At 41.7% G+C, this 22,665-nt stretch overlaps 3 protein-coding genes and 1 long non-coding RNA gene across 10 annotated transcripts; 2 read left to right on the plus strand and 2 right to left on the minus strand.

Annotated features, from left to right (window-relative positions):
- The first annotated feature begins 317 nt into the window (after positions 1 to 317).
- Positions 318 to 3,080, plus strand: LOC138625083 (Fc receptor-like protein 5). 5 transcript variants are annotated; one of them, XM_069705770.1, is made up of 5 exons: positions 318 to 342; positions 813 to 1,115; positions 1,230 to 1,478; positions 1,858 to 2,001; positions 2,722 to 3,080. In XM_069705770.1, the coding sequence occupies exons 1-5, from the start codon at positions 333 to 335 to the stop codon at positions 2,805 to 2,807; spliced, it is 792 nt and encodes a 263-aa protein (XP_069561871.1). In that variant the 5' UTR covers positions 318 to 332; the 3' UTR covers positions 2,808 to 3,080. The 5 variants fall into 5 exon arrangements, with proteins under 5 accessions (XP_069561871.1, XP_069561869.1, XP_069561868.1 ...); XM_069705768.1 differs by having other exon boundaries at positions 813 to 1,478; positions 1,858 to 2,006; positions 2,730 to 3,080; XM_069705767.1 differs by having other exon boundaries at positions 813 to 1,478.
- A 2,634-nt stretch (positions 3,081 to 5,714) lies between these two features.
- On the minus strand, positions 5,715 to 12,072 carry LOC138625084 (uncharacterized). Of its 2 annotated transcripts, XR_011311205.1 has the most exons (7): positions 11,922 to 12,072; positions 10,341 to 10,677; positions 8,692 to 8,730; positions 8,179 to 8,223; positions 7,870 to 7,959; positions 6,929 to 6,950; positions 5,715 to 6,459 (listed from the first exon to the last, which is right to left on the minus strand). It is a non-coding gene; the product is annotated as an uncharacterized lncRNA (long non-coding RNA). The 2 variants fall into 2 exon arrangements; XR_011311204.1 differs by having other exon boundaries at positions 7,870 to 8,223.
- Positions 12,073 to 12,721: 649 nt separating this feature from the next.
- Positions 12,722 to 15,440, plus strand: LOC138625085 (low affinity immunoglobulin gamma Fc region receptor III-A-like). The gene is made up of 5 exons (XM_069705773.1): positions 12,722 to 12,787; positions 13,488 to 13,754; positions 13,853 to 14,113; positions 14,219 to 14,365; positions 15,229 to 15,440. The coding sequence occupies exons 1-5, from the start codon at positions 12,757 to 12,759 to the stop codon at positions 15,276 to 15,278; spliced, it is 756 nt and encodes a 251-aa protein (XP_069561874.1). The 5' UTR covers positions 12,722 to 12,756; the 3' UTR covers positions 15,279 to 15,440.
- A 1,771-nt stretch (positions 15,441 to 17,211) lies between these two features.
- LOC138625086 (low affinity immunoglobulin gamma Fc region receptor II-b-like) lies at positions 17,212 to 22,263 on the minus strand. 2 transcript variants are annotated; one of them, XM_069705775.1, is made up of 6 exons: positions 22,061 to 22,263; positions 20,526 to 20,789; positions 19,147 to 19,389; positions 18,454 to 18,570; positions 17,452 to 17,523; positions 17,212 to 17,274 (listed from the first exon to the last, which is right to left on the minus strand). In XM_069705775.1, exons 1-6 carry the CDS (start codon positions 22,089 to 22,091, stop codon positions 17,222 to 17,224), a joined length of 780 nt encoding a protein of 259 aa, XP_069561876.1. In that variant the 5' UTR covers positions 22,092 to 22,263; the 3' UTR covers positions 17,212 to 17,221. The 2 variants fall into 2 exon arrangements, with proteins under 2 accessions (XP_069561876.1, XP_069561875.1); XM_069705774.1 differs by having other exon boundaries at positions 18,454 to 18,573.
- Positions 22,264 to 22,665: the final 402 nt, after the last annotated feature.

Here is a 22,665-nt window from a genome sequence, read left to right on the forward strand (position 1 = left end):
AGGTTAGGTTAGGTTAGGTTAGGTATTTACTTTATTAATCCCTGAGGGGAAATTTTTTTGCTACAGCAGCATACAGAAGCAATAAGATAATAATAGAATACTAGAAAAGCAGTAAAATAGCAGTAAAAAAAAGTTGCTCAGTTAAACCACTAAAATGAATGGTGTTTTGTACATTTAATTTTTTCTTCTTCAGGTCAAAGAAACCGGCCTGTAATGCATCTCACTAAGCAGCTAAACCACGACTTTGAACACTGGCAGGAAGTGCAGGGACTCTGTTTGTCTGTTTGTCAGTCAGTTTGTTGTGCGACAGGATGCCGTTCACATCGTTCTGTATGATGCTGAGTGAGTACAAACTGCGACATGGATTTACTTTCTTTGAGTAAATCTGTCTTAAACTTCTTCAAGTCATTTACATTTCTGTATTTTCTTTTATTTATTGTTTATTATTCTCTTTATTGGTTCATTCTTGCGTTTGTCTTTCCATAACCTGCATTCTTGCCATCTCTCATCCTCGCTCTCTTTCAATTCCTCGAACTTCGTATTATTTCCTTCTACCCTCCTTTTGTTTCCTGTCTGTGGTGCTATTTTATTTCTGTTTTCATTTTTCCTCCTCTTTAATACGTTTCATGCTTTTGTCTTTGCTTCTTTCTTTCCATTTTTGCTTCTTTTTCTTTCAAATTCTTCCTTCCTTCATCCTCACGCTCATCCATTCCTCACCTTCCCTTCATTTCTTCCTGATCTTTCATCACTTCTGTTTGCGTCCGTACCTCCTTTGTTACTCCTTGTTTTTGTGTCCTAATTCTTGGCCTCAGTGCTCCCTATCCCTTCGTTTCCTCTCTTCCCGGCAGCCTGTCTTCGCGTCAGCCCCGACAGCTCTCAGTTCTTCCGTCAGAACTCGATCTCTCTGAGCTGCGAGGACCAGCTCAACTCCACCAGCTGGAAGGTGAAGAGGAAAACGTTGGAGGGCGGGGTCGGATTCTGCTCGTCGAACTGGGGCTCCGCCTCCTCGGCCTCCACCTGCACCATTACAAAAGCCTACCCGTCAGACAGCGGGGCGTACTGGTGCGAGTCGGTCAGTGGAGAGCGGAGCGACAGCGCCAACGTCGCCATCACTGGTACTGCTCACATCACGTTCACTGTTGTTCCTCCAGGCATGAGTTCATTCAAAGCAGCGCGGAGGGCGGTCGGGGTGAGAAACGATCTTGAAGAACGGCTTTTCTCTTCTAAAGATGGCGCTGTGATCCTGGAGAGTCCCGCCCTGCCGGTGTCGGAGGGAGCTGCTGTGACTCTGCGCTGTAAAGCCAAGAGAAACTCATTCAACCACAAGTTTCATTTCTCTAAAGACGGCCACTCCATCACGAGCAACTCCACAGGACAGATGACCATCCACAGGGTTTCCAAGTCGGACGAAGGACTCTACAAGTGCAGCATCTCAGGGGGTGAAGAATCATCAGGGAGCTGGCTGGTTGTTGTGCAAGGTGACAGAAACAGGCTCCAGTTATGACTAAATATTCTGTTGAATGCGTAAATACTGTTTGTTGCGAGGACAGCGTAAAGCTTAAGGCTAGCTGCTGACAAAAGGTTTTTAAAGAGCAACTTTTAAAACAAAAGCCTGAAGCCGGAGACGTCAGCGCCTGTCTTTCTCTTTGGTGACACCTGTGGTGATGAACAGTAACTGCATCTGTGTTTTCCACAGATTCAGAGTCGGTTACTTACAGTTCGCTTAAGTATGTCTTTACATTTATCTGTGAAACTATCTCACTGTTTTGAGTCAAGATTGAGAGAAAAGATGAAAATTGGAAGGTAAAATGTCCTTTATTAACCGTCCTTGGTGGTTAAACGCGTGTTTCTCTGCAGCTTCTCCTGCTCCGACGTCTTCGGCTCCACCTGCAGCTTCCTGTTCGTTCTCCGTCATCAGACTCGTGTGTCACCTGGTGGCAGGAACGCCTTACCTGTTGTCCACCATCTTACTAGGACTCATATACAGAGACAGGAAGAGAGGTAGAGTGAACATTACCGAGGAAGGCGCTCTTGCTTCTGCCAATTATTTATTTATTTATTTATTATTGGACAAAATAATTTTGTCCAATCAGATCGGATCTATAACAATAAGCTGTGCCAGCAGCTAGCTACGCTGTCCTTTGTTTGCTCTCTTATTTATTTTCTACATCATTAAAACCATCTGAAATAAATGTTTATCAATCCAAAACAGTTGGTTTAGAAAAGAAAACCATCAACCAACAGTCAGGCTGCATAACGAGTGATTTCACCGATTGGCCAATAATCACAATTAAGGTGTTACTCCAAATAATACTAAACTTTATGATCATATACGAACTTGTACACATTTGAAATGAAAGGATCTGTAGCCCTTTTGTAGAAAATAAAAAATAATGAGTGAAAATTAGATTTTTGGGGATTTAACATCAACATACGCTCCTTGAATACTGGCTGTCCCAGAACATGTTGAATTGATGGCACCTCTGAGTCGCCCAACATATTCTGAATATAACGATATTATACAGTAAGATGAGCTGAACCACAACTCTGTAAACAAAAAGCCAAGAAAACGTGAGTTTTCACGGGCATCAAACGCTCAGTGACTCTGATCTCAGCTGCAAACGAACTTCCTTGACTTGACTCTGAATATTATTGACAGTCATTAAGACATAGCGGTAAAGAAAACAGCCACTAATGTTGTTTATCTCTTTCTTTTCACAGCCGCTCAGACCGGAGCAGAAAGGAGAAGCAGCGCTGACGTCATCATGGAAATAGTTGTGCAGCCAGATTTTTATTTGGACAACTGATTGGAGAACTGGCTGTTTAATCATTTTAACAGTTTAACTGTTAAAAATGGCTGTTTAATTGGTAAAAGTGTCAAAATATTCTGCACCAGTGGATGTTCTGGATATTGTTTTTTACCACAGTTGAATTGAAGACACTAGTGTTTAGACCTCGTGGCCTTAAAAACTAAATGCACAGGACATTTTGTTGTATTCTGGTATCTTTAAATTGCAAGTCAGAGTTTTACCAACACTGATCATTGACTTCTCTTATGATCACAAAGAATTTAAGACTGAATAAAGAAAACTTAAGTCGTCTTTTTCATGCTTGTTGTTGCGCAAGTCTGTGATTCACTGTTTAACGGAAGCTTTCACTTCCTACTTTTCCTTTCCGATGCAGAAGTGACGAAAAGTGTAATACCACCGAGAGCCACTAGAGGTCGGCTCCATAGACTCCCATTCAACTTCAATTCAATATCATTACATTTTTTTTCTGGGGTATTCTGTTGAAACAGTTTTTGAAATGATGAAATGTTGCAGTCGCAGATGGGAGAACTGAGAGTAGCTAGAAGTTTCAAATCATCTGGTCATGAATCTTCATCACATGACCTGTTTCCTCGACCTTTTCCAAAACTTTTCACGCTTTAATGTGACATCTGAGCTTTTTTTGCCCAAAGTGTTAATTAACCGAAACATCTATTTGTAATTTTGTCAGCGTGGTCTCGTTGTAACAAAAGGAGGAACATTTTGTCTGTTTAGTAACACTGAAGATTGCAACTGATGTGAAAAAAGCATCATTCGTGTGTTGAGTATGAAAAAGAAGTGGAGGCAGCAGGAGAGCGCCGAGAGGAGTTTGCGGTTCTCATCCGTTTTTGTGCCGTCTGTCGGTGAATTCTCTCAAAACTTCACATTAATGTTACTTCAGCTGAACAAACAGGAAATGTTTTCTCCTCCGCAATTTGCTGAATCAGGCGTATCAAGCTCGTGTGGGCCGGCTGTGGTTGGACAATCTGTGCTGAAGCAAAGTGTTAATTCTGAGAAGAGAGGGCACTCTGACACTTTCAAACACACTAACACATCCACAGCTGTATTAAAAACACCTCCAATTTAGATTAAAAATGCAGTGAAATGACTTCAAATTCTTTAAAAACACAAGTGTATGAGCATTGGAAGCAGGTTTAATTGACTTATATTTATTATTACAGTGTGGTTGAAAGCTGCTGAGGTTTGGTTGCTCAGTAAAGTTGTTTTTGGTTGTTTTTTTAGGTTAAAACGCAGACAATCTGTCAACGGATGGACTCATTAACTTTTCCTGGTAAAACCGCTGCAGTTCAGTGGACGTCACAACGCAAAGTATTTAAATTTAAATCTATTTGTCATCATTCTTTAAAGAAGGAAGAAACACTGGCTCACGTCAGCAAGAAAAACTGAATTAGAATGAATGTACCATTAAACATAGTTGAAGCAGCCGTAAGCAAAACTTCATATTAATAAGACCTCAGTAAAAAAAAAAATAATAATAAAATGTTTGTTCAAAATATGGTTAAAACCAGAATACTAACAGGGACTAATAAAGACCAAAGATACCAATTGACAAATTATTTTCTCATAAAAAAGAAGTTTAATAAAGTCATATATGAAATAATAAAGTATTAGATTATATATTAATTGCAGCGGTGATACCATAAAACCTTAAACAATAGATATGTGGCGTTTCCCTATAAAAGGCACAAGTGCAGCCCTGAAAAATAAATAAACCCCTTTCTCACACAAATTACATTCATGTACAAATCATTTGCAATAAAAGTCGATTTTGTAGGAAATACATGTATAACTCAAAGCACAATCATGGGCCACGAGCAACAGGACATTTTAACATGACATTTATCAAAAACAACAATCTTTCTCACGACAAGCAACACTCACAATCCTGAACATGCCCACTCAGCAATTATTCTCACATATTTTGTCAAATAACATATAAAAATAACATAAACTCTGGTGAGTAGAAAAAAAAACATCTTACTTTTTCTTTGTCTGTTTGTCACAGACATTTTTACAATATGATGGCTCAGCGTCAACATTAACAATTGACACATTAACATTACATTACATTTCATTACATTACATTTCATTTATCTGACGCTTTTATCCAAAGCGACTTAAAATAAGTTCATTTCACCCATGAGGGTTCAAAACAAGAAAAAGAATCAAGAAAATACAATTTCTTCAAGAAAGCCAAACTACAAAGTGCCATCAGTAAGTTCCATTTTAACAAAGTGTTAAGCATCACAGTCATGGCATTAATCACATTAAATCGAGTGTAATTAGTTAGCATCTAAATAAAATATGTAATCTACATGTATTCATATTGTGGGGCAATTAAGTCTCAAAATATAAAACTTTGTGTTTGTGCAATCTCCGCTTCCACAGCAACACGGAGTATGACTAAGAACTGGAAAACAATCAGTCACGTCAGTGAACTCTTAGTGTAACGTACGCAATGTTTCCTACTCCAGGAAGTAGTCAGACCCTTAGACACCACCTAGCAACCACCTAGCAACAGAGGAGATTTCTAGTCTCCAACTGAATAAATACAGAACATAGAAACACTAAACTGCTCAGCTAGCTCAGTCTGGTTGGAACAAAGATATCTGGTGAACAAAGATATCTGGTGAACAAAGATATCTGATGGACAAAGATATCTGATGAACAAAGATGAACGCTTTTATCCATGATGAACAAAGATATCTGATGAACAAAGATATCTGGTGAACAAAGATATCTGATGAACAAAGATATCTGATGAACAAAGATATCTGATGATATCTGATGAACAAAGATATCTGATGAACAAAGATATCTGATGAACAAAGATATCTGATGAACAAAGTTATCTGATGATATCTGATGAACAAAGATATCTGATGAACAAAGATATCCATGTTCTCATGTGTTTTTAACATTTTAGCTCCGTGTCATGTGTTCAAACCAAACCGGTCCAGCTAGCCTCCTCTAGGATTGTAAGTGCGTGACTATCCGTGGTGTTACGGTACGGGTGCTCGGAGCGACCAAAAAGGACCAAAAGAGACCCGACTTCACCAAATGGGTCATTTAATAGAAATAGAACAAGTAGAAACTACATTATATTACATATTATATGAAACTCTATTCTAAGTCTATTTTCCCATTGAGGAGGAGGAGTGATGTTTCTCGTGATGAGCAGGATGTGATGTCATGATGATTTGAACACGCTTCAAATGTACAGTTGACCAATCAGGTCGCTGGGTCAGAACGACTTGCTCTATAACTGCAGTTGCAACCCTATCTACTGTCTCTGTTGTAAACCAACACAATGCAAAGTAGTGCAAACTCCTAGTCGTGTAAAATCCATGATTAACCGTAGTAATAATAAATAAATCATAAAACCGTCTGATGAGCTGTGTGATGGGATTGTAGCAGGTGGATGAGTGGCGTGTACTGGTCGGTTAGATGGGAGTTGCGGTTCCAGTGCTACGCCCTGCTGCCGCTGTTTCAAACTACAAAACACTGATGTCGCTGACTGTTCCTCGATCGCTGTATGACATTACTTCCATCTTGGTCCTGTCCAGTTGTATTATCACAAATCATCCTGATTGTTGTGGGGTCATCTGGTATCCCGTGTTCTCCTTGGCCCCTATACAACACAACACACGCATGTGTTTTAAAACGCTCCGGTCAACACGTGATTAAGTTTAGACGAAAGCTTTTTGTTAAAGCTCGAGAGCAAACCTTAAACCTGAGGTAGAAAGTTCTTTGAAAGGCAGGAAAGAGAAAAGCAACAGAATTTGGAAATACAGCCCTACTTCTGCAACTCTCCACGCTCCTGGGTCTGTCCTCAGCCTCTCCCATATGGAAATATAAGATGGAAATCCTGAATACAGATCCAAGAGCAGGTGCAGAAGTCTCAGACCACTTGAAATATACAATGCTAAAAGATGTTTGAAGCATCTGAGGAAGCAAAGAAGCCAGAAGAAAGAACAAATAGTAGGTAAACAGTCATGTTTAATTCGTCCCGACCAAACCAAGGATATAATCAGACAGAGGGATAGTGAAAGGCTGGAAAGGCTAGTTAGTTAATGCCGTCATTTACATTCTGTGCTTACCGCTCATATCTGGCAGAATGATCTGTTTGAAAGAATTAGGAAACACAAGAGTGCCATAAACATTTAGTAATTTCCAACTATAAAAGAACACCAAGTACACAGAGGTCTGCCGGTCAAAACTTGAGCTACTTGAAATCCTTTTAACACACTGACACTTCTTTGCTCACTGCAGCCTCGGCGACCTCGAACTTTGACCTTTGACCACCAAACTCTAATTAGGTCATCCTTGAGAACAAGTGAACGATTGTGTAACATTTGAAGAAATTCCATTTAAACGTTCCGAATGGTGCGTTCATCAGCAACTGGGAAGTGGGAAAGTATGACAAAATAATAATGACTCCATTTCACCCCCGTGATGGTCTACATGGGTGATGACCAGGTTTTTTGTCACTCTTCTGTACTAAGACAGCAAATACAGCAGATTTTCTAGGGGCTGCCATGTTGCCTTTTTTGTTGTCGTCATGGGAACGCTCTCGGAGGTCACCAGGTTGGACTTTCCTGCTTCCCAGCCGCCTGAACGCACCGATAGATAAGATGTTGACGTGAATGTGTCAAAATCAAATCAGTTCATCTTTGGTATCAAGTCAATGTTTTTGCCAAGTTTGAAGACATTCCTTCAAGGTGTTCTGTAGATATCACGAGAACGTGACGGACGGACAGATAATGCTTCCTGTTTCGCCATCGCCGGCACGGAGGCAATGAGGAAATCTGGAGTCGATGAAACTTTGATAAACGGCGTGATTTTGAAGAGGTCTGCGTGCGTGAGACTTCACAAATGCATTTTTCAAAATACATCCTTGCTTTCCACCTCGTTACATCAAGAACTCACGATTTCCTGAGTGTTGTCACTGAACATAAGGAGGTTGAAATTTGTCTGTTTTTGAGGATATTGGACTGAACAATCGGACCGAAGCTGCCGTAGGCAGAAATAAGCAACTTACCTCCTTTAGATTTCTTCCGGCAACAGTATACGATGAGACCACCAGCAGCAACAACAACAACAACAACAACAGCAGCAACAACAACATTCCCTGTGGTAAATGAAGGAAAATAAGAGATAACAGATTTTTCACTGAGCTGATTTCACCTCTTCATATGTGTGCATTTAATCTCTATCTGTTACAACAGTGGATCTATGATGAAAATACATTACCGACTATGAATAAGGGTAAAACAAATAAAATAATAATTCTGTTGTGAAAACAGCAAATAAAACATGGCGATGAACTGTAAATAATCTGCTAAATTACAGTTTTCTGTTGCGTTGTTCGGGCTTGGAGTGGTCTGCTGGTCACCTGAGGCAGCAATCAAAATACACAATGAGACAAAAATTAGAAAACCTGTTTGCACACAACAGCAGCAGTGTCAGAAATTTCAGGGCAGAAACCAAACAGACGGCAAAGAAGAACCAAAACCACAATATTTTGACATCATTGTACAGTAACATGTACATATAACGACTGTTTTTGTGGCATCAGATGGACCCCCGCACCACGGTTTGGGAACCACTGAGCTAGACTACAGTGGTACATGTTAGAGTTAGAGTTACATGTTTAGAATTATGTCTCTTCGGGTGTGAACATGGTTCGTCGTCTCGTCAAATTTGCATTAAAGGTGACGTAATTAACCAAGTCTGATGTAGTCAGTCACATGATGCACACCCCTTCAAGTTACCTGATGTACTGAAATGAAGGTGAGCGCTGATTATATATGACGACACGCATGGTACTAACTGCTCTGTGCAAATACTCAAGACAAATTACCTCCACGTCCTTTGATGTCCTGGTTCTCTTCTTTCACAACTGTTAAAAAGAAAGTGTCGTACTGTTATACAGACAGGTTTGATAAAGTCATGCACATGTTATTGATAAATACTCTGACGGCAGAAACTAAATACAGACTTGTAAATCACTTTCTAAAACAATGAAGTCATTCAACAAAAACTGTGACCGTCTTTAAATGTAGGATTTTCTTTTGGATTTTGGCAATTCAGTCCTTGGTACGGTGCAGGCTGTGTGCCATAAATATGATGACTGAGAGGCCATAGGTGGCTGACTGGATCTCTTCCTTATTCTACTGAATGAGTCAATAAGTTCACCTCCTTATGTCATGAGACGAGTAAAGTACAAGCAATCGAGTTGATATGGAACTAATGCTGCATTAGTTCGAATGAACTCGTGAGCTCGTGGTTACAACATGGGAAGTCGTGTGCACCGGCAGTTGTAAAATCAACGTGGACGGCATCTCGAAGCCACACAGGCTAACGATTTAGCAAGCTACCAGCAGGGGTAACGTGATGCAGGAGACACCAAGACACAGACGGAAAAGATGAGGCTGTTGGGAAGATCAACATTTTCCTCAGACGCAGGCTGTTATCTAAGTTATGAAGACAAACTCTACACGACTGAAATTACAATATAAAAGCTGAACATCCAACTAAACACGAACCTCCATGACCTCTGACCTTTCTGTAAACATCACCAAACACGTTACAACTCATGAACTCCAGGCTTGTAGAAAATTTAGATTTCCGACGTCGTGAATACCACAAGAGGGCGCCGTTCAGACGGACTCTTCTGTGTACACGATAAATACGACAACATTTGAATGCAGCATATAACTTCACGTTACTGAAACAGGACATTGCAGTTTCATATTCCTGCCAACAGGTGTCACAACCAGCCTTTAAGAAAACAAGACGTGTCCCATCCTCACCAGAGGTTCTATACAAATAAAGCCGAGTTGAAATGAGTAAATATCTTGTTGGAGTTAATTCCAGAAGGACCAGAACTCGGATCAGATGGAGTTTATCTAATGACACCATGATTCCTCGTGGAAAACATTGACTGACTTTGTATTTCAGGAGAGAAGTTGATGCTTTTTTAATTGGAATTTATTGGAGCCCCTAGTGGCCCTCGGTGGTATTACACTTTAGAGGCACTTCCGCACTGACTTCTCTTTTCAGACCCGGAAACTACGTCCACTTTTAGGGTCATGACACTGCAGTTTCTTACCCGTTTATTATCTAAAAAAACAATGAACTACACCTCACCCACATCTTACAACAGTGTATATTTACATTCAAATTCACATTTGTTTTAGGAATGCTATTCTCTAGCACAGCCTCAGTTACACGTATGTGAACTACTCGGTTAACCGAATGCTTAGCTGAGCTCGGTGAGCGGGTGACTGGGACCGAACCCGACTGGCACATCTCATCTTCCACTATTGGCCCTTTAATGGCTTTGACATCAGACGCTCTGGCCTCTCAGTAATCTTAATTTGGCACACAACCATGATAGAGAGGCTCTTCTGTGATAAATGAACCACCTCTATATTTCTACGGATCATCAAAATGGGGATTAATGTTATTAGAAAATGTTTGTAGGAATGTGGTGTTTAAAGTTCTTACCAAGAGTCACATTAGTCCATTTATTGTTAACACCACAACAGTACTTTCCTTCATCTGACTTCTTCACTCCAATGATGCTGAGGGAAGCGTTTCCCTTTTTTTAGATCTTCTCGGGAAATAGATATTCTGTTTGCGTAGTTTTTGTGTACGAACTTTACTTCATGCATCTTAAACAAGTAAATATCATCTGTTTCGTTGTTCCACCTCAGTACCAATTTGTCATCCTTATAATTAAAATCAAATTTTGGGATGCATGGGAGAGTAGTGTTGCTGCCAACCACTGCTCCTACTGGATCCATTTTTTCAAAATCTGTTGAATTAGAAGGACAGTCTCGACCTGCAATAAAGACAACAAATAAATATTAACACGGGGTAAAAAATTATAACATTTTAAGTAAGTCAGCTTTTGATTGTTTAAGTCTAAGTTTATTTATGGCAGGGACCATGTACAGAAAACATTCATCACAAAAAGAGAGGAGATGCTCTGTTTCAGATTTATCTACTATCTCATTTCCATCTGGAGTCCCTGGTAAAGCAGGAAAAAACAATCTAACATGAAATAACAAATAAAACCGTCTACTACACATTGACTAACAGCCCACCAACACTCACCCTCCTCACACAGTCACATACTCACACAACATGATGCAACATCAAAGCATTACACACATGCAACACTTGTAAAGACAAGTTGTCAGATTTAACATCAGTGCTGACAAGTTTGGATATTTAAAATCCATGTATTAACTGCGGGGAAAAAGATGGTGAAGTCTGTGCACGTTTTTAGATTGATGGGCAGTTTTTTCAATTCATTAATAGATTTAAAAGAAAAAGCAGATTGTGCAGGGCCTGTTTGTTTTGTGACCAGCATGACATGCAGTAATAAAAACATTTTTTTTAAATCATTGCATTCAAATATGTCATTATGTAACTTGTGAATTTAAATTAGAATAAAATTGAAGTGCTGTTGGCAGCAGATATCCATACATGGAGTCCCAGTCCTATAAAGGTCTTTTTACATCTTTTTTATGCAGCACAAAAATAGTTTTGAGAGTACATAAAACTATGAGATGAGAATAAAACCATTTGGAACATATTCACCCTCACAGTTTGGTTGGTTTTGTTCACAGACTTGACAATCTGGATGATGTTAATTACGTCACATGCTCCACTCCTCTCATTCCCCTGCAGGCAAACTGTAAAAGATCCAACTTCCTGAACTGTCTGTAAACTTTCTGACTCCTGGATTTGATTTTTACAGCTTGCAGGTCCATTTCTGAACTTAGAAAGACTAAAGTGAGTCTTTCCTGAAGCGACTGTCGACCTGCAGCCTGAAAAGTTCAATATTACTGCCAATTCCCAACCCGCGAGTTGTTCAATGAATGGCAGCAGATTGAACATTAAAGACAAAGTTTTATCATTATTACGAGATTCAGGATTGTGATTTAAATCTCGTTTCTTCCCCTACATGGCTGTTGCTCTAAAATGTAATTGTAATAAGACAACCGGAGCCATATTTTCTAGATTCAGCCGGAGCCCACTGACGGATCATGATCCTGCCGGTGTGGAAATCGCGCTTACCTGCCGAGCTAACAAGTCCAAGAATCACCAACAAGTTGACATAATATTTCATATTCAAATCGAAGTCGATGTTACTCAATCCAGCTTCGGTGGTTATTAAATATTTAAAGTACTCTCGCCGACTTTATCCGCGCACAGACCTACACGTCGTCTGCAATTACTGAAAACGAAAGTAAAACACTTGTGACGCTGCGGAGCACCTTTCATAGATTTGAATGAAGTTCAACGTTTTTTACAGATGATTGAGGGGCCAATAATAAAACAGACAGCTGCATACCAGAAAAAAATCAAATCAATTTGAGAACAAATTAAAAGAAAAATAAGACGATTTGAAAACCAGTTTGAGACCAAAAGAGATTTAAAAGCTAAAATGACAATAAGAGTGGTAAAATAGAGTGAGATAAGAACTACAGACTGAAAACGAGTATAAAAATGAGGATTAAAAAAAAATAGAAATTAATCAGAAGGTAGGATTAAACATGAGATGGTGAGAGGGTGAGAAGAATTAAAAGTACTTAAAAGTAGCTAAATGGATGATAAAAGGTATGAAAGTGTGGATGAAATAAATAAATGAAAGCAAATTGATCAAAAGAAACTTTTAAAAGTAAGTATAATAAAATTAGGATGACGGGTTTTTAATTTACGTTTAATAGGTTGTGGTTGGAACACATTTTGTTTCAGGACCGGTAACTCACTCAGTTTTAGAGATAGAGGAAGAAGGCTTAGATTGTGTGTTTGTTTTTGTTCAGCCTGCAGTGATGGATTTCCGCTGTGAGCTCAGGATGTGTGTTCATGTGACCGAGTTAGAGGAGCAGACATACTGAACGGACTCAGTATGGAAGCCGCATCACTCTGCCTGATGATCTGTAAGAAATGTTTTCCTTTTATCAAATAACTTTTAGAGCAGTGTGATTTGAGCACAGGAAGTAATCATTTCTAGTCACCTGCTACACAAAGATTAAAACGTCTACGTTCACATTTTTGTGGCTGTTTATCTATCAAATCTTGATTTCTTGGTGAATGAGTCCAATTCCATGTTAAACACAGTATTTAGCTGCACTAACTGTCTGTTAAATGTCATTTCCCCCTCAGGTGACCTTTTATGTGATTGTATGTTTGAACTAAAGACTGTGTGCGGACTGATGTCATTTTTTCCAACTTTTCACAGCTGTTGCTCTTTGAGATTTGAATCCTACTAGATATAGAAAGTCCAATTTTTAACATGTTTGTCGTGAATTTAATATATCATTTCACAACGGTGCTATAATGGTACTTTCTATGGTCAGCCATCACCCCGAGTAAAGATTTCCACTGTCTCAATAAAAGTAGGTCGACAGGAAGTCATTTCGTGGTGTTTAAATGGCTGAAAAATTAAGAAAATTCAACATGTCGTATAAAACCACTAAAAGCTTTCGCTGCGACTAAATGACGCGAGAAGTGAGAAATCATTTTTGGAATTTGGGTGAACAGATTTCCATTTTGTCCAAATGAACTAAAGTACATGCGGTTCAACCTCCAAACAGAAGCTCAACCTGAAGGTCTGTCACTTCCTGTTTTGACCCGCAGCAGCCACGCTGAGCATCCAACCGGACAGGTCTCACCTCTTCCTGTATGAGTCCTTCACTGTGAACTGTGCGGTGCCGGGGAGCTTCAGCGGCTGGACGTTGAGGAGAAACACCACCGAGGAGTTTGGTGTTTCGTGTGAGGAAGGGTGGGGTTACCTCAGAGGGTCGTCGTGCACGAATCCCAGCGCCTCCCCGACGGACGACGGGCAGTACTGGTGCGAGTCGGGGCGGGGCGAGTGCAGCAACGTCATCAACGTCACAGTGGCCAGTAAGATCGTAATTCATGAGACTCCCAGAGGTTGTTTTGCAATGAATTTTAAAGGTTCGCTTGGCCAACTAATGATTTTGAACTTGTCTTTTTTTCAGCTGTTGATGTGATCCTGGAGATCCCTGCACTTCCTGTGACGGAGGGCGACCGAGTGACGCTGCGCTGCTCCCACAAAAGAAAATACGTGACGGAATCCTCGTCACGTTTCAACGCCACGTTCTACAAAGACGGCGTTTTCATCGGGTCGGGGCCCGAAGGAACGAAGACCCTCCCGGCGGTGTCCAAGTCTGACGAAGGCCTCTACAAGTGTGGACACCCCACGGAGGGAGAGTCGCTGCAGAGTCCACTGGCTGTGAAAGGTGACGATGGGAAGACGTTTATTCACGAAATGAACACTAATAACTGCAGTGACAGACACACATTCGCTTTTTTGACCAAAGAAAACTGATGTTTCTTCCTCGCAGTCAGAGCGTCCTCTCCTCCTCCTCCTCCTCCTTCCCCTTCTCCTCCTCTGATGTCTCTGGCCAGACTGGTGGTTACGATCCTGCTCTTCCTCCTCTACACCGTCGTCCTCATCCTCTGTATATACATGTACTGCAGCTGGGCTCGAGGTGAGAACCAATCACGACAGAACACACTCGGATGTTGGGTTCAGGGAAATTAGCCGCTTATTAGCGTTGTTGTTGTCTGATTGTTAACTTCAGATTAGCTGGTTTTTTTCCCCAAATTAGCTGTTTGTTAGCTTTGTTAGCTGGTTGTCAGACTGTCAACACCGAGCTCAACCGGGACCTTCTGAGGTTCTGGTTCTGGTTCTGGTTCGGACTTCTTTTCTGCTTCGTAGTCTTCAGGTCAGTCTGAGTTTTGTGCTTCCTGTTGGATTGTCTGTCTTGTTTTCACTTCCTGTCCTTTGTGTGATCGTTGGCCCCGCCCCCCTGATTAGTTTCACCTGTCCCTCGTTGTCCTTCCCTCTCTGCTGTATTTCAGTCTGTGTGCTCTTCTTCTTTCCTCTCTGTCAGTTTGTTTCATTTCCCCGTTTGTTGTTGCATCTTTTTGAAATCCAGAGAACAACAAACCGCCAAACGTTCGCGTGGTCACAACAAAAGTGTGGAACTCAGGTATGTGGTTACCATGGCGATCAGTCCAGTACCAGAGAACCAACACGGAGCTTGAGGATAAGCAGTGGGCCAGCCTGTTGTGGCCGGTGAGGTTTGTCCTTCAACATTCAGGACAGACCCGCATGTTGTTTGCAGATGTTACAGCTGCGGTCGCCATGGTTAATGAGCTGACGTTGTCAGCAGCGGTTGTCACGGCAACAGCAGAAGAGGAGCACTGTTCGAAAGCAGGAAAGGTGTCGGCAGAGCGTCGTGCCAGCCGATGACTGACGGATGTGTGCGACGAGACCCGAGTTTGTTGTGCAACACCCTCTCGTGTGAAACAAAACCTGCACCACACCAAGTTTCTTTTGTCTCTGCAGTTCGAGCTGAAGCCAGAAAGAAACGGTCAGCTGGTCTCACGGCGGACTGAGGAGGCGAAGAAGAGCGACAACTTGTGGAGCAAACCTGTATTCTCATGTTTTTTTAATCTTTTAGAGTTGTTTAGTTTTGAAATGCTTGTGTGATGTTTTCACAAAACAATCTGCAGAGTTTCTTGTTTGAACAGAAAAATAAACGTTATGTTTACTAATTATGTTTTTTGCATTTCTTATTCTAATGTGACTGTTTATCTGTTCTGTTGTTGTTAAATCACCTCTCAGGAATAAATCCGTTGAGTTGGGTTTGGTAAATGTTTTTGGAGCACACACACACACACACACACACACACGCACGCACACACACACACACACACACATATATACACACACACACGCACACACAGTCATGATGTGGTTCATCGGCATACGTCATCCTGTCAGACTTGTTCTTTATTAATACTCAGGTGTGACGTTGATTGACAGCTGCTGTCCTGCATTCGAAACCTTCTTGAAGTAAAAACGTTTCGATCATCAGCCAAATGTGTCTAAAGTCTGAAAAGCTCCGTCGGTGTTTCTGAACTCATCTCCACGTATTTAACTGCTGTTGGTGTTTCGGGTTTAACTTTGTCGACTTTAAGATACAGAAACGCATCATATCATTTTAAATATATTTATTTATGACACATTTGTTTTTCCTTCAGCTTTGAAGATTTCGTGAAAACATACCAACAAGAGACAAACAGTCCAAACTGAACCCGACTGAACACAAACATAGAAACATGACAACAAACCGCGAAACATTAGTTTCTGCTACTCACCATAATTTTATCAAGGATTATTTCCACGTAAATTAACAGCTTTTCATCCCGTTTATATTTTCCTTTTCTTCTGTCGACCCTTTAAAGAACATGTTAAAAAGACCAACAGTCTTTCCAGTGCAATTCCGAATGTTGGCCACTAGATGTCGCCGTTTTAACTGTTACAAACGCTTCAGACTTGAGAACGCTGGCTATAATTTGAAAAATCCATCGATCCTGCCTTGGAGAAAATGCAATTGTGTCTCTATGGTATCTGCTCATTATACAGTTTTTGAAGAAGCCATGAACACAGCAGTGGCAGGCAGCACATTAACTATTTTTATATTAACAAGCAGCATTATACAAATCCAAAAAAAATTAATACACACTATAATGTAGTTTTAAGCAGATAAAGAAGTGAAAATAATAATCTTTCCTGAGACAACGGTTCCAATTATTGACCTGTTTACATCGTGACATCTTCTGATAAATAGCCATAAAATGTATTTTCTGTTCGTTATAAACTTGCGGTTGATCGTTTTCTGCAACAAGTCAGAAACACTCGATTCCTTCATTACAAACATTTTATTTTGGTTACAGAAACTGAAGCTTCTGCTGTTTGAGTCCGGGGAAAGTTTGTATAATTTACAGCTGCTGTGTTGAGTGTGTGACCTTTCAGTCTGGTTTCTGTCATGAACTGTACTTAGAGAGGAACTGTCGGGGAGGAAGCTGGTGAAACAGACACCATTCATTACATTTAAAAAGTGAAACTCAAAGTCTTCAAATATACCCTCTTTCATTCAAACAGTTCAAGTTTAGTTTTCTTGCAGATTATTTTGGCTGCTGAGAGAGATAAACCGTAATCTGCAAAGACACAAAACACCCAAAGAGACACAAAAAGAGATGCAGACAATTTCACATTATCGTTAAAACCTGATCAAAAAATAAATAAATCAGCGACTACAAAGCATCACAAAAGTAGACAAAGAAACAAAGAGACTCCAATGAAATGCAAAACAGCCATAAAACATTAAAAAAAATGACAACAAGGATGTCAACGACTACAAAGACAGTTTTGTGCAAATATTTAAAGATGAACGACGACTCGTCAGGAGCCTCAATTAACAGTAATGTTTCCGTTTCCTGTAAAATCATGTTAAACGCTCATTTTAACAGAAAATATGATAAACTGTTTGCGGTCAGATGGCGTCCAGGCTGAGCGTTGAGTAAAAGGTCGGCGTGGCGTCCAAATCTGTGCAGACAGATGAAGACAGAAAGCGTCAGAGCTGTAGGGAGGATCTGAGCCGAGCAATACACACGACCTCATGTCAAGGCATCATGGGGAGTGACTGAATACAGGGGCGGAGCTTAGAGTCAGGTGGACCGACAAGTGTGCAGGAAAAGTGGGTCAAGACACCGGCCAGCTCACCTCTGACCCGCCGAGGTTTCACTTCCTGTGTGAAGGTGACGTCAGTGTACGAGACGGCGGAGTTCATTTTACCTGCAACAGAAAAACTGGATTTAAAGCTCTGAACCCAGACGATGGTCGATTCAGAGTTAGAGACACAGGAGCGTGCAGTTTGAAGTTAGTTTGAGGCGAGCTGTGTTTCTGCTGCAGCCTCGAGCTGCCACCTGGGAGGTTCTTTTATTGTCTGCAGACGCGAACCACGTCAGAGTTTATTTTTTGTTTCGGGTTGGACGTTTGTGACATACGATTCCTCCCCAGTGAATGAAACTTCATTTACAAATGAACAGAAGAGCTACGCTGTGCTCGAGGTGTGTTTGTTATGTCTGCAGTGACGGTGGTGGGGATGTTTCCAGCTCCCACCTGCCCATTATCAGACATCACAATCCGGCCATTGTGAAGCGCCGAATGTTGCGTCACCAGCTTCACTCATTCATTAGAAAAGAAGATTCAAGAAGACCTGTTTTTGGGGGCGTGTCTGTTTGATTGACAGGCCTGTGGTGCAGTCAGGTTACAGCTATCGGTGGGCGGGACGTAGTATCCTCAGGTTTCCGATCAGATCGGTCAGATCCACCGCTGGCTCCTCCCCCAGCTCGTCCAAATATGGTCACTTCCTGCTCCAAACCGCTCCGAACTAGCAAGATGGTGACGGACAGAATCTGAACTGGAGGATTCATAACGTTCATGAACCAATGGGTGACGTCACAGCTGGTTGCCTCTTGATTCTGACCGAACATCTGCAGCGTCAGCAGAAATGCAGATTCATCAGAGGAGTTTTTCCGTTGTCAGCGGTCCAGCTTCGGTGAGCCGGTACTTACTTCAGCCTCAGATTTCAGTTCTCGGCTGGTTTCGGACCCATCGTGGTCGAAAGCTTACGACCTGTGTCTGCAGGACTTCCGGCTGCTTTTAGAGCCCGACACTGAACCAGCAGGATGTCGGTTCTTATTGACGTGAGAACAGACTAACCTTTAATGCCCCTCCGGAGGCAGAGCAGCATCAGCAGCATCAGCAAGATGCAGACGCAGACGCCCACCACAGGAAGTAGAATGTGAGCGAAGGGTTGGTCGCATCGCTCAGGACGCCCTGCTTCGAAACAGAAACACCGCAGGTTGGCCTAAATGTACAACGAACCAAGAGAGGAACCGTATCGATGTGACCTCCAACTTTCCACTTTCTAACCCTTAAAAACATCTCTGGTCTCATCATCGGCACAATGTTCATTGTTGTTGACCGATCGGTGTCGAGGGAACCGAAGGTTCGTGAGCCGCGTGTCACTTCCATCTGATTTTATTTAACTTAAAAGGAACAAGGCAGGATTTTTATATATAAATTAACATCGTTTGCAAGCTGATTAAACCAAACAAATCACACTAACCTTACGAATAAATACTGAGCATGCTCTGCGGCTAACTTCCTGTTCACTCCTAAACGCTAACTGTAATAAACTGTGTGGGTGAATTTAGGATACAATCGGAAACAAGTAAAGAACACCAAATGTTGGTAAACTCTGATTGGTGCACAGAAACATGACATCACTTCTTCCAGCTGGGCCCCGCCCACTTTAAGATACATGTGAGACTATGAAACCTGTGCAGGTGGAACCACGCTGCTGACAGTAAGACATTTTTGGTTTTCAGGGCCTTGAAAGCAGCGACTCACCTCTGACGGTGAGCCTGCTGAGCGCTGATCCTCCATCTCCTGAGACGTTACACTTGTAGAGTCCTTCATCGGACTTGGAAACGCTCCCGATGGTGAAGTTTCCCGTCGAGCTGCTGCCAATGAGAACCTGGTCTTTGTAGAAGTCGGCGGTGAGGTTTGAGGTCGTCCCGGTTCTGCAGCGTAGAGTCACAGCTTCTCCCTCCGTCACGGGGAGGACGGGACTCTCCAGGATCACAGAACCAGCTGAGAGACGAAAAGACACAACAACACATATTTAGTCGACTTTAGACTTTCTACACGTCACGCAAGAGTTTTCCTGCGTGCAAACGGTTGGGTTACACATTATTAGGAGACTTGGACAATAGACCACACTGCAACTCAACTTTTTGGAGCAAGCCCCTAGTGGTCCCCAGTGGTATTGCACTTTGGGTGCAGCCTTATCTTTTAACATGAATTTGGGTCTTCATACCAGACTTGCTAAAACAATTTTTTTAAATCTTCAGTGTTGGACTGTTCACATGAAACATGACAGATAGTTGTGTAAAGAATCGAATCAAAGCACCTGAAGCAGACATTTGAACCGTTGCACAGCTGAGCAGTTATGGCTGGACATGGGTGTGAAAGTCCGACCGCTTGTAAAACAACAGGAAACCGTGTCAGGGTCAAGCCTTCTCTCAAAAGAAAGACACCTTCGGTTTAGCCTCCACAAACTACACACTCAGAAAAAGGTTTGGACGAGATCACAGTTTGAGACTTCGACCCTGTTCGTGTACTTTTCTCTGACGAGTGTAAGACAAGCGTTGACATGCTGGTCCAGTGGACATTTTCCCATACAAGCAGGTACAGAGGTATTTTCTCAAAACCCAGATTATACTTGCTGCACTTTGTGGTTTATCAACATCTAAACGACCTGCTTTGACCACAAGAGGTCAGGCCTGAGGATAATATATTGGTTGTTTGAGGTATGTTTTGATCTTTTGCTACTTTGTTCAAACCAAGTGACAACCAGCAGTGACACCCCCCCCCCCACCGATAGCTGTAACCTGATTGCACCACAGGCCTGTCAATCAAACAGACACGCCCCCAAAAACAGGTCTTCTTGAATCTTCTTTTCTAATGAATGAGGGATTATTTTCAGATGGACCTCCAGAAAACTAATAAGAAGGAGTGACTTTAGCTAACAACACCGAGAGAACTGATGGACACATTTTATTCACTTTGGATTTGATGAGAGAAGTTGAATGGGAGTCTATGGAGCCGGAGGCTTTTTGGAGCCGACCTCTAGTGGCACTCGCTGGTATTGCAGCTGAAGACACTTCTGCATCGGAACCATTTTTCAGACCTGAAGCTACGAACACAGGACTGTGGTTTAATCCCACCTGTCACAGTGATGCTGACGGTGTTGCTGCATCCTCCTGCTCCAGACTCACACCAGTAAACTCCAGTGTCTGAATAGTAAGATTCGCTGCAGAAGCAGTCAGATGAATTTCTTGGATTCCAGAAATGGGAACATTCTTCATTTACGTTCTCGGATGTGTTCCTCTTAACGATCCACTCGGTGGAGTCTTCCTGATGTTCACAGCTCAGAGTGATCGGCTCATACTGGAAGATCTGGGATCTGTCGGGGAAGACTGTCAGAGAAGCTGCAAGAAAGACAGAAGTAATGACAAACTGAGATCGTTACCAATCGGTAGGAAGTTGACACCAGGAAACCCTGGTTGATGTGTTAGTCAGCTGGTGGTTTCACCACAAATGATTGAAATCCCACGAGTCTGCGCTGCGCTGATTATTATTAACTATTAACATGCCCGAGCAGCCATCGAGACAAAAGAGCAGATCAGAGTCCAGAAGAGGTTTCTGCTGAAGCTTCATTTCTTTTCACTATAAAACCATCACACCAGAGGTACACCAGAGGTACACCAGAGGTACACCAGAGGTACACCAGAGGTACACCAGAGGTACACCAGAGGTACACCAGAGGTACACCAGAGGTACACCAGAGGTACACCAGAGGTACACCATCACCCACCAGGCTCCCTACACAAACACACTGAGATCCTTATATACACCTGCTCACTCTAATTAGCCCAGACATACCATCTACAGGTAAATATATATATCAACAGTATATGTACAATACATATTTACATGATTTCACCAACCCAAAGATATCCATAATAATTTACAAATATTTACAGTCCCTATAAATAGATTAAAATTATAAATACATGATTTCCCTAAATAAACAGAGCAACACATCTCTACTTCCCCCCCTTCCCGTTTCCTGTGGTTGGTACACCCTGGGAAGAGGAAACAGGCAGAGGTGAGTCGGTGCAATATTTAAACCAACTTTTAATCTTCAGCTTGGCACTCTATAAAGGCTGTTGTTATGTCACATAACTAATTAGATATTATCACAATCAGTCATCAACTGCACTTCTATCGTCTATTTGTTTGTTCAGGGGGAACAGAAGGAACCAACGTCTCAGCTGTGCAACACGACTCCCAGCATTGACAGTCCAACGATAAGTACATTTAATAAAACGTGTTCTCTCTTTGGCATCTTTATCACACCACATCTCAAATACTGTCTGCAGCAGAGCTAACGGGGGGGGGTCTCGTTGCATAACGACTTGTAAAGATAAAGCTGCAGACTCTTGTCTTTGAACCGTTCTGGTCCTCATGACGACCTGCTGAGTGTACTTTCAATTAAATATCTTTTTACAGGATTTGGGAATCATAGCATTCAGGTTTTTATTTACATTTTACACAGTTTCCCAACATTATTCAGAACCGGGTTTGGAACACAAATGTCACAGAGAAGATTCAACAAAGTTAAACACTAGGAACTGCTCATGAATAAGAGCGCAGGTCACGTTTTAGTGTCCGACTCACAGAAATCACTGGTACTCACCAACGACAGCGCACAGTGTTGTTATCTCCATGCTGCTCTGACACACCGACTCTTCTGGCAGGTCGTGTTGGGTGGAGGTGGGGGTTGGTGCTCCATCACACCTCTTCTGTCGAAACAGAGGCCACAGCTTCCTGCTGCGACGAAGCGCTCCAGGTCCGAATGTCTGACGAGTTTGTTTGTGCAGGAAGTGTTGTTTTTTTGTTCTTTTTTGACGGCTCAATTGTGAGCCGTTTGTGAACGTGGCCTCGGCCTCATTTTGTGTTCCTGCTGGACTGAATTCAGTTTTTGAGAAAACGGAACACAAACTTTTGTACTGATTGGTTGAAATATTCAATCTACAGTTGTTGTTATTCACCAGTCCAGTTAAAAGATTGTAAATATTACTTCAAGTCTCCATCGTCATCACCATTTGGTTCTGTTGAACTTTATAGTTTGTTTCATGTAAAATTAGCGTTCAGTCTTGTGATTCCACCTCGAACGCCTTCTATTCACTTAAGTTTCCTTCCTAAGACACATTTTCCTCCTCAGACACACAAACTTTACGCCCAGTTTGATTCTCTGTTGGTAAAGTTCAGTTCACAAGAGCTCAATAACATTCACACCTC

This window comes from Brachyistius frenatus, unplaced genomic scaffold, assembly GCF_029030835.1.
Source record: "Brachyistius frenatus isolate BFR_SWC_R1_liver_20210118 unplaced genomic scaffold, ASM2903083v1 Contig_58, whole genome shotgun sequence".
NCBI classification, from domain to species: domain Eukaryota; kingdom Metazoa; phylum Chordata; class Actinopteri; family Embiotocidae; genus Brachyistius; species Brachyistius frenatus.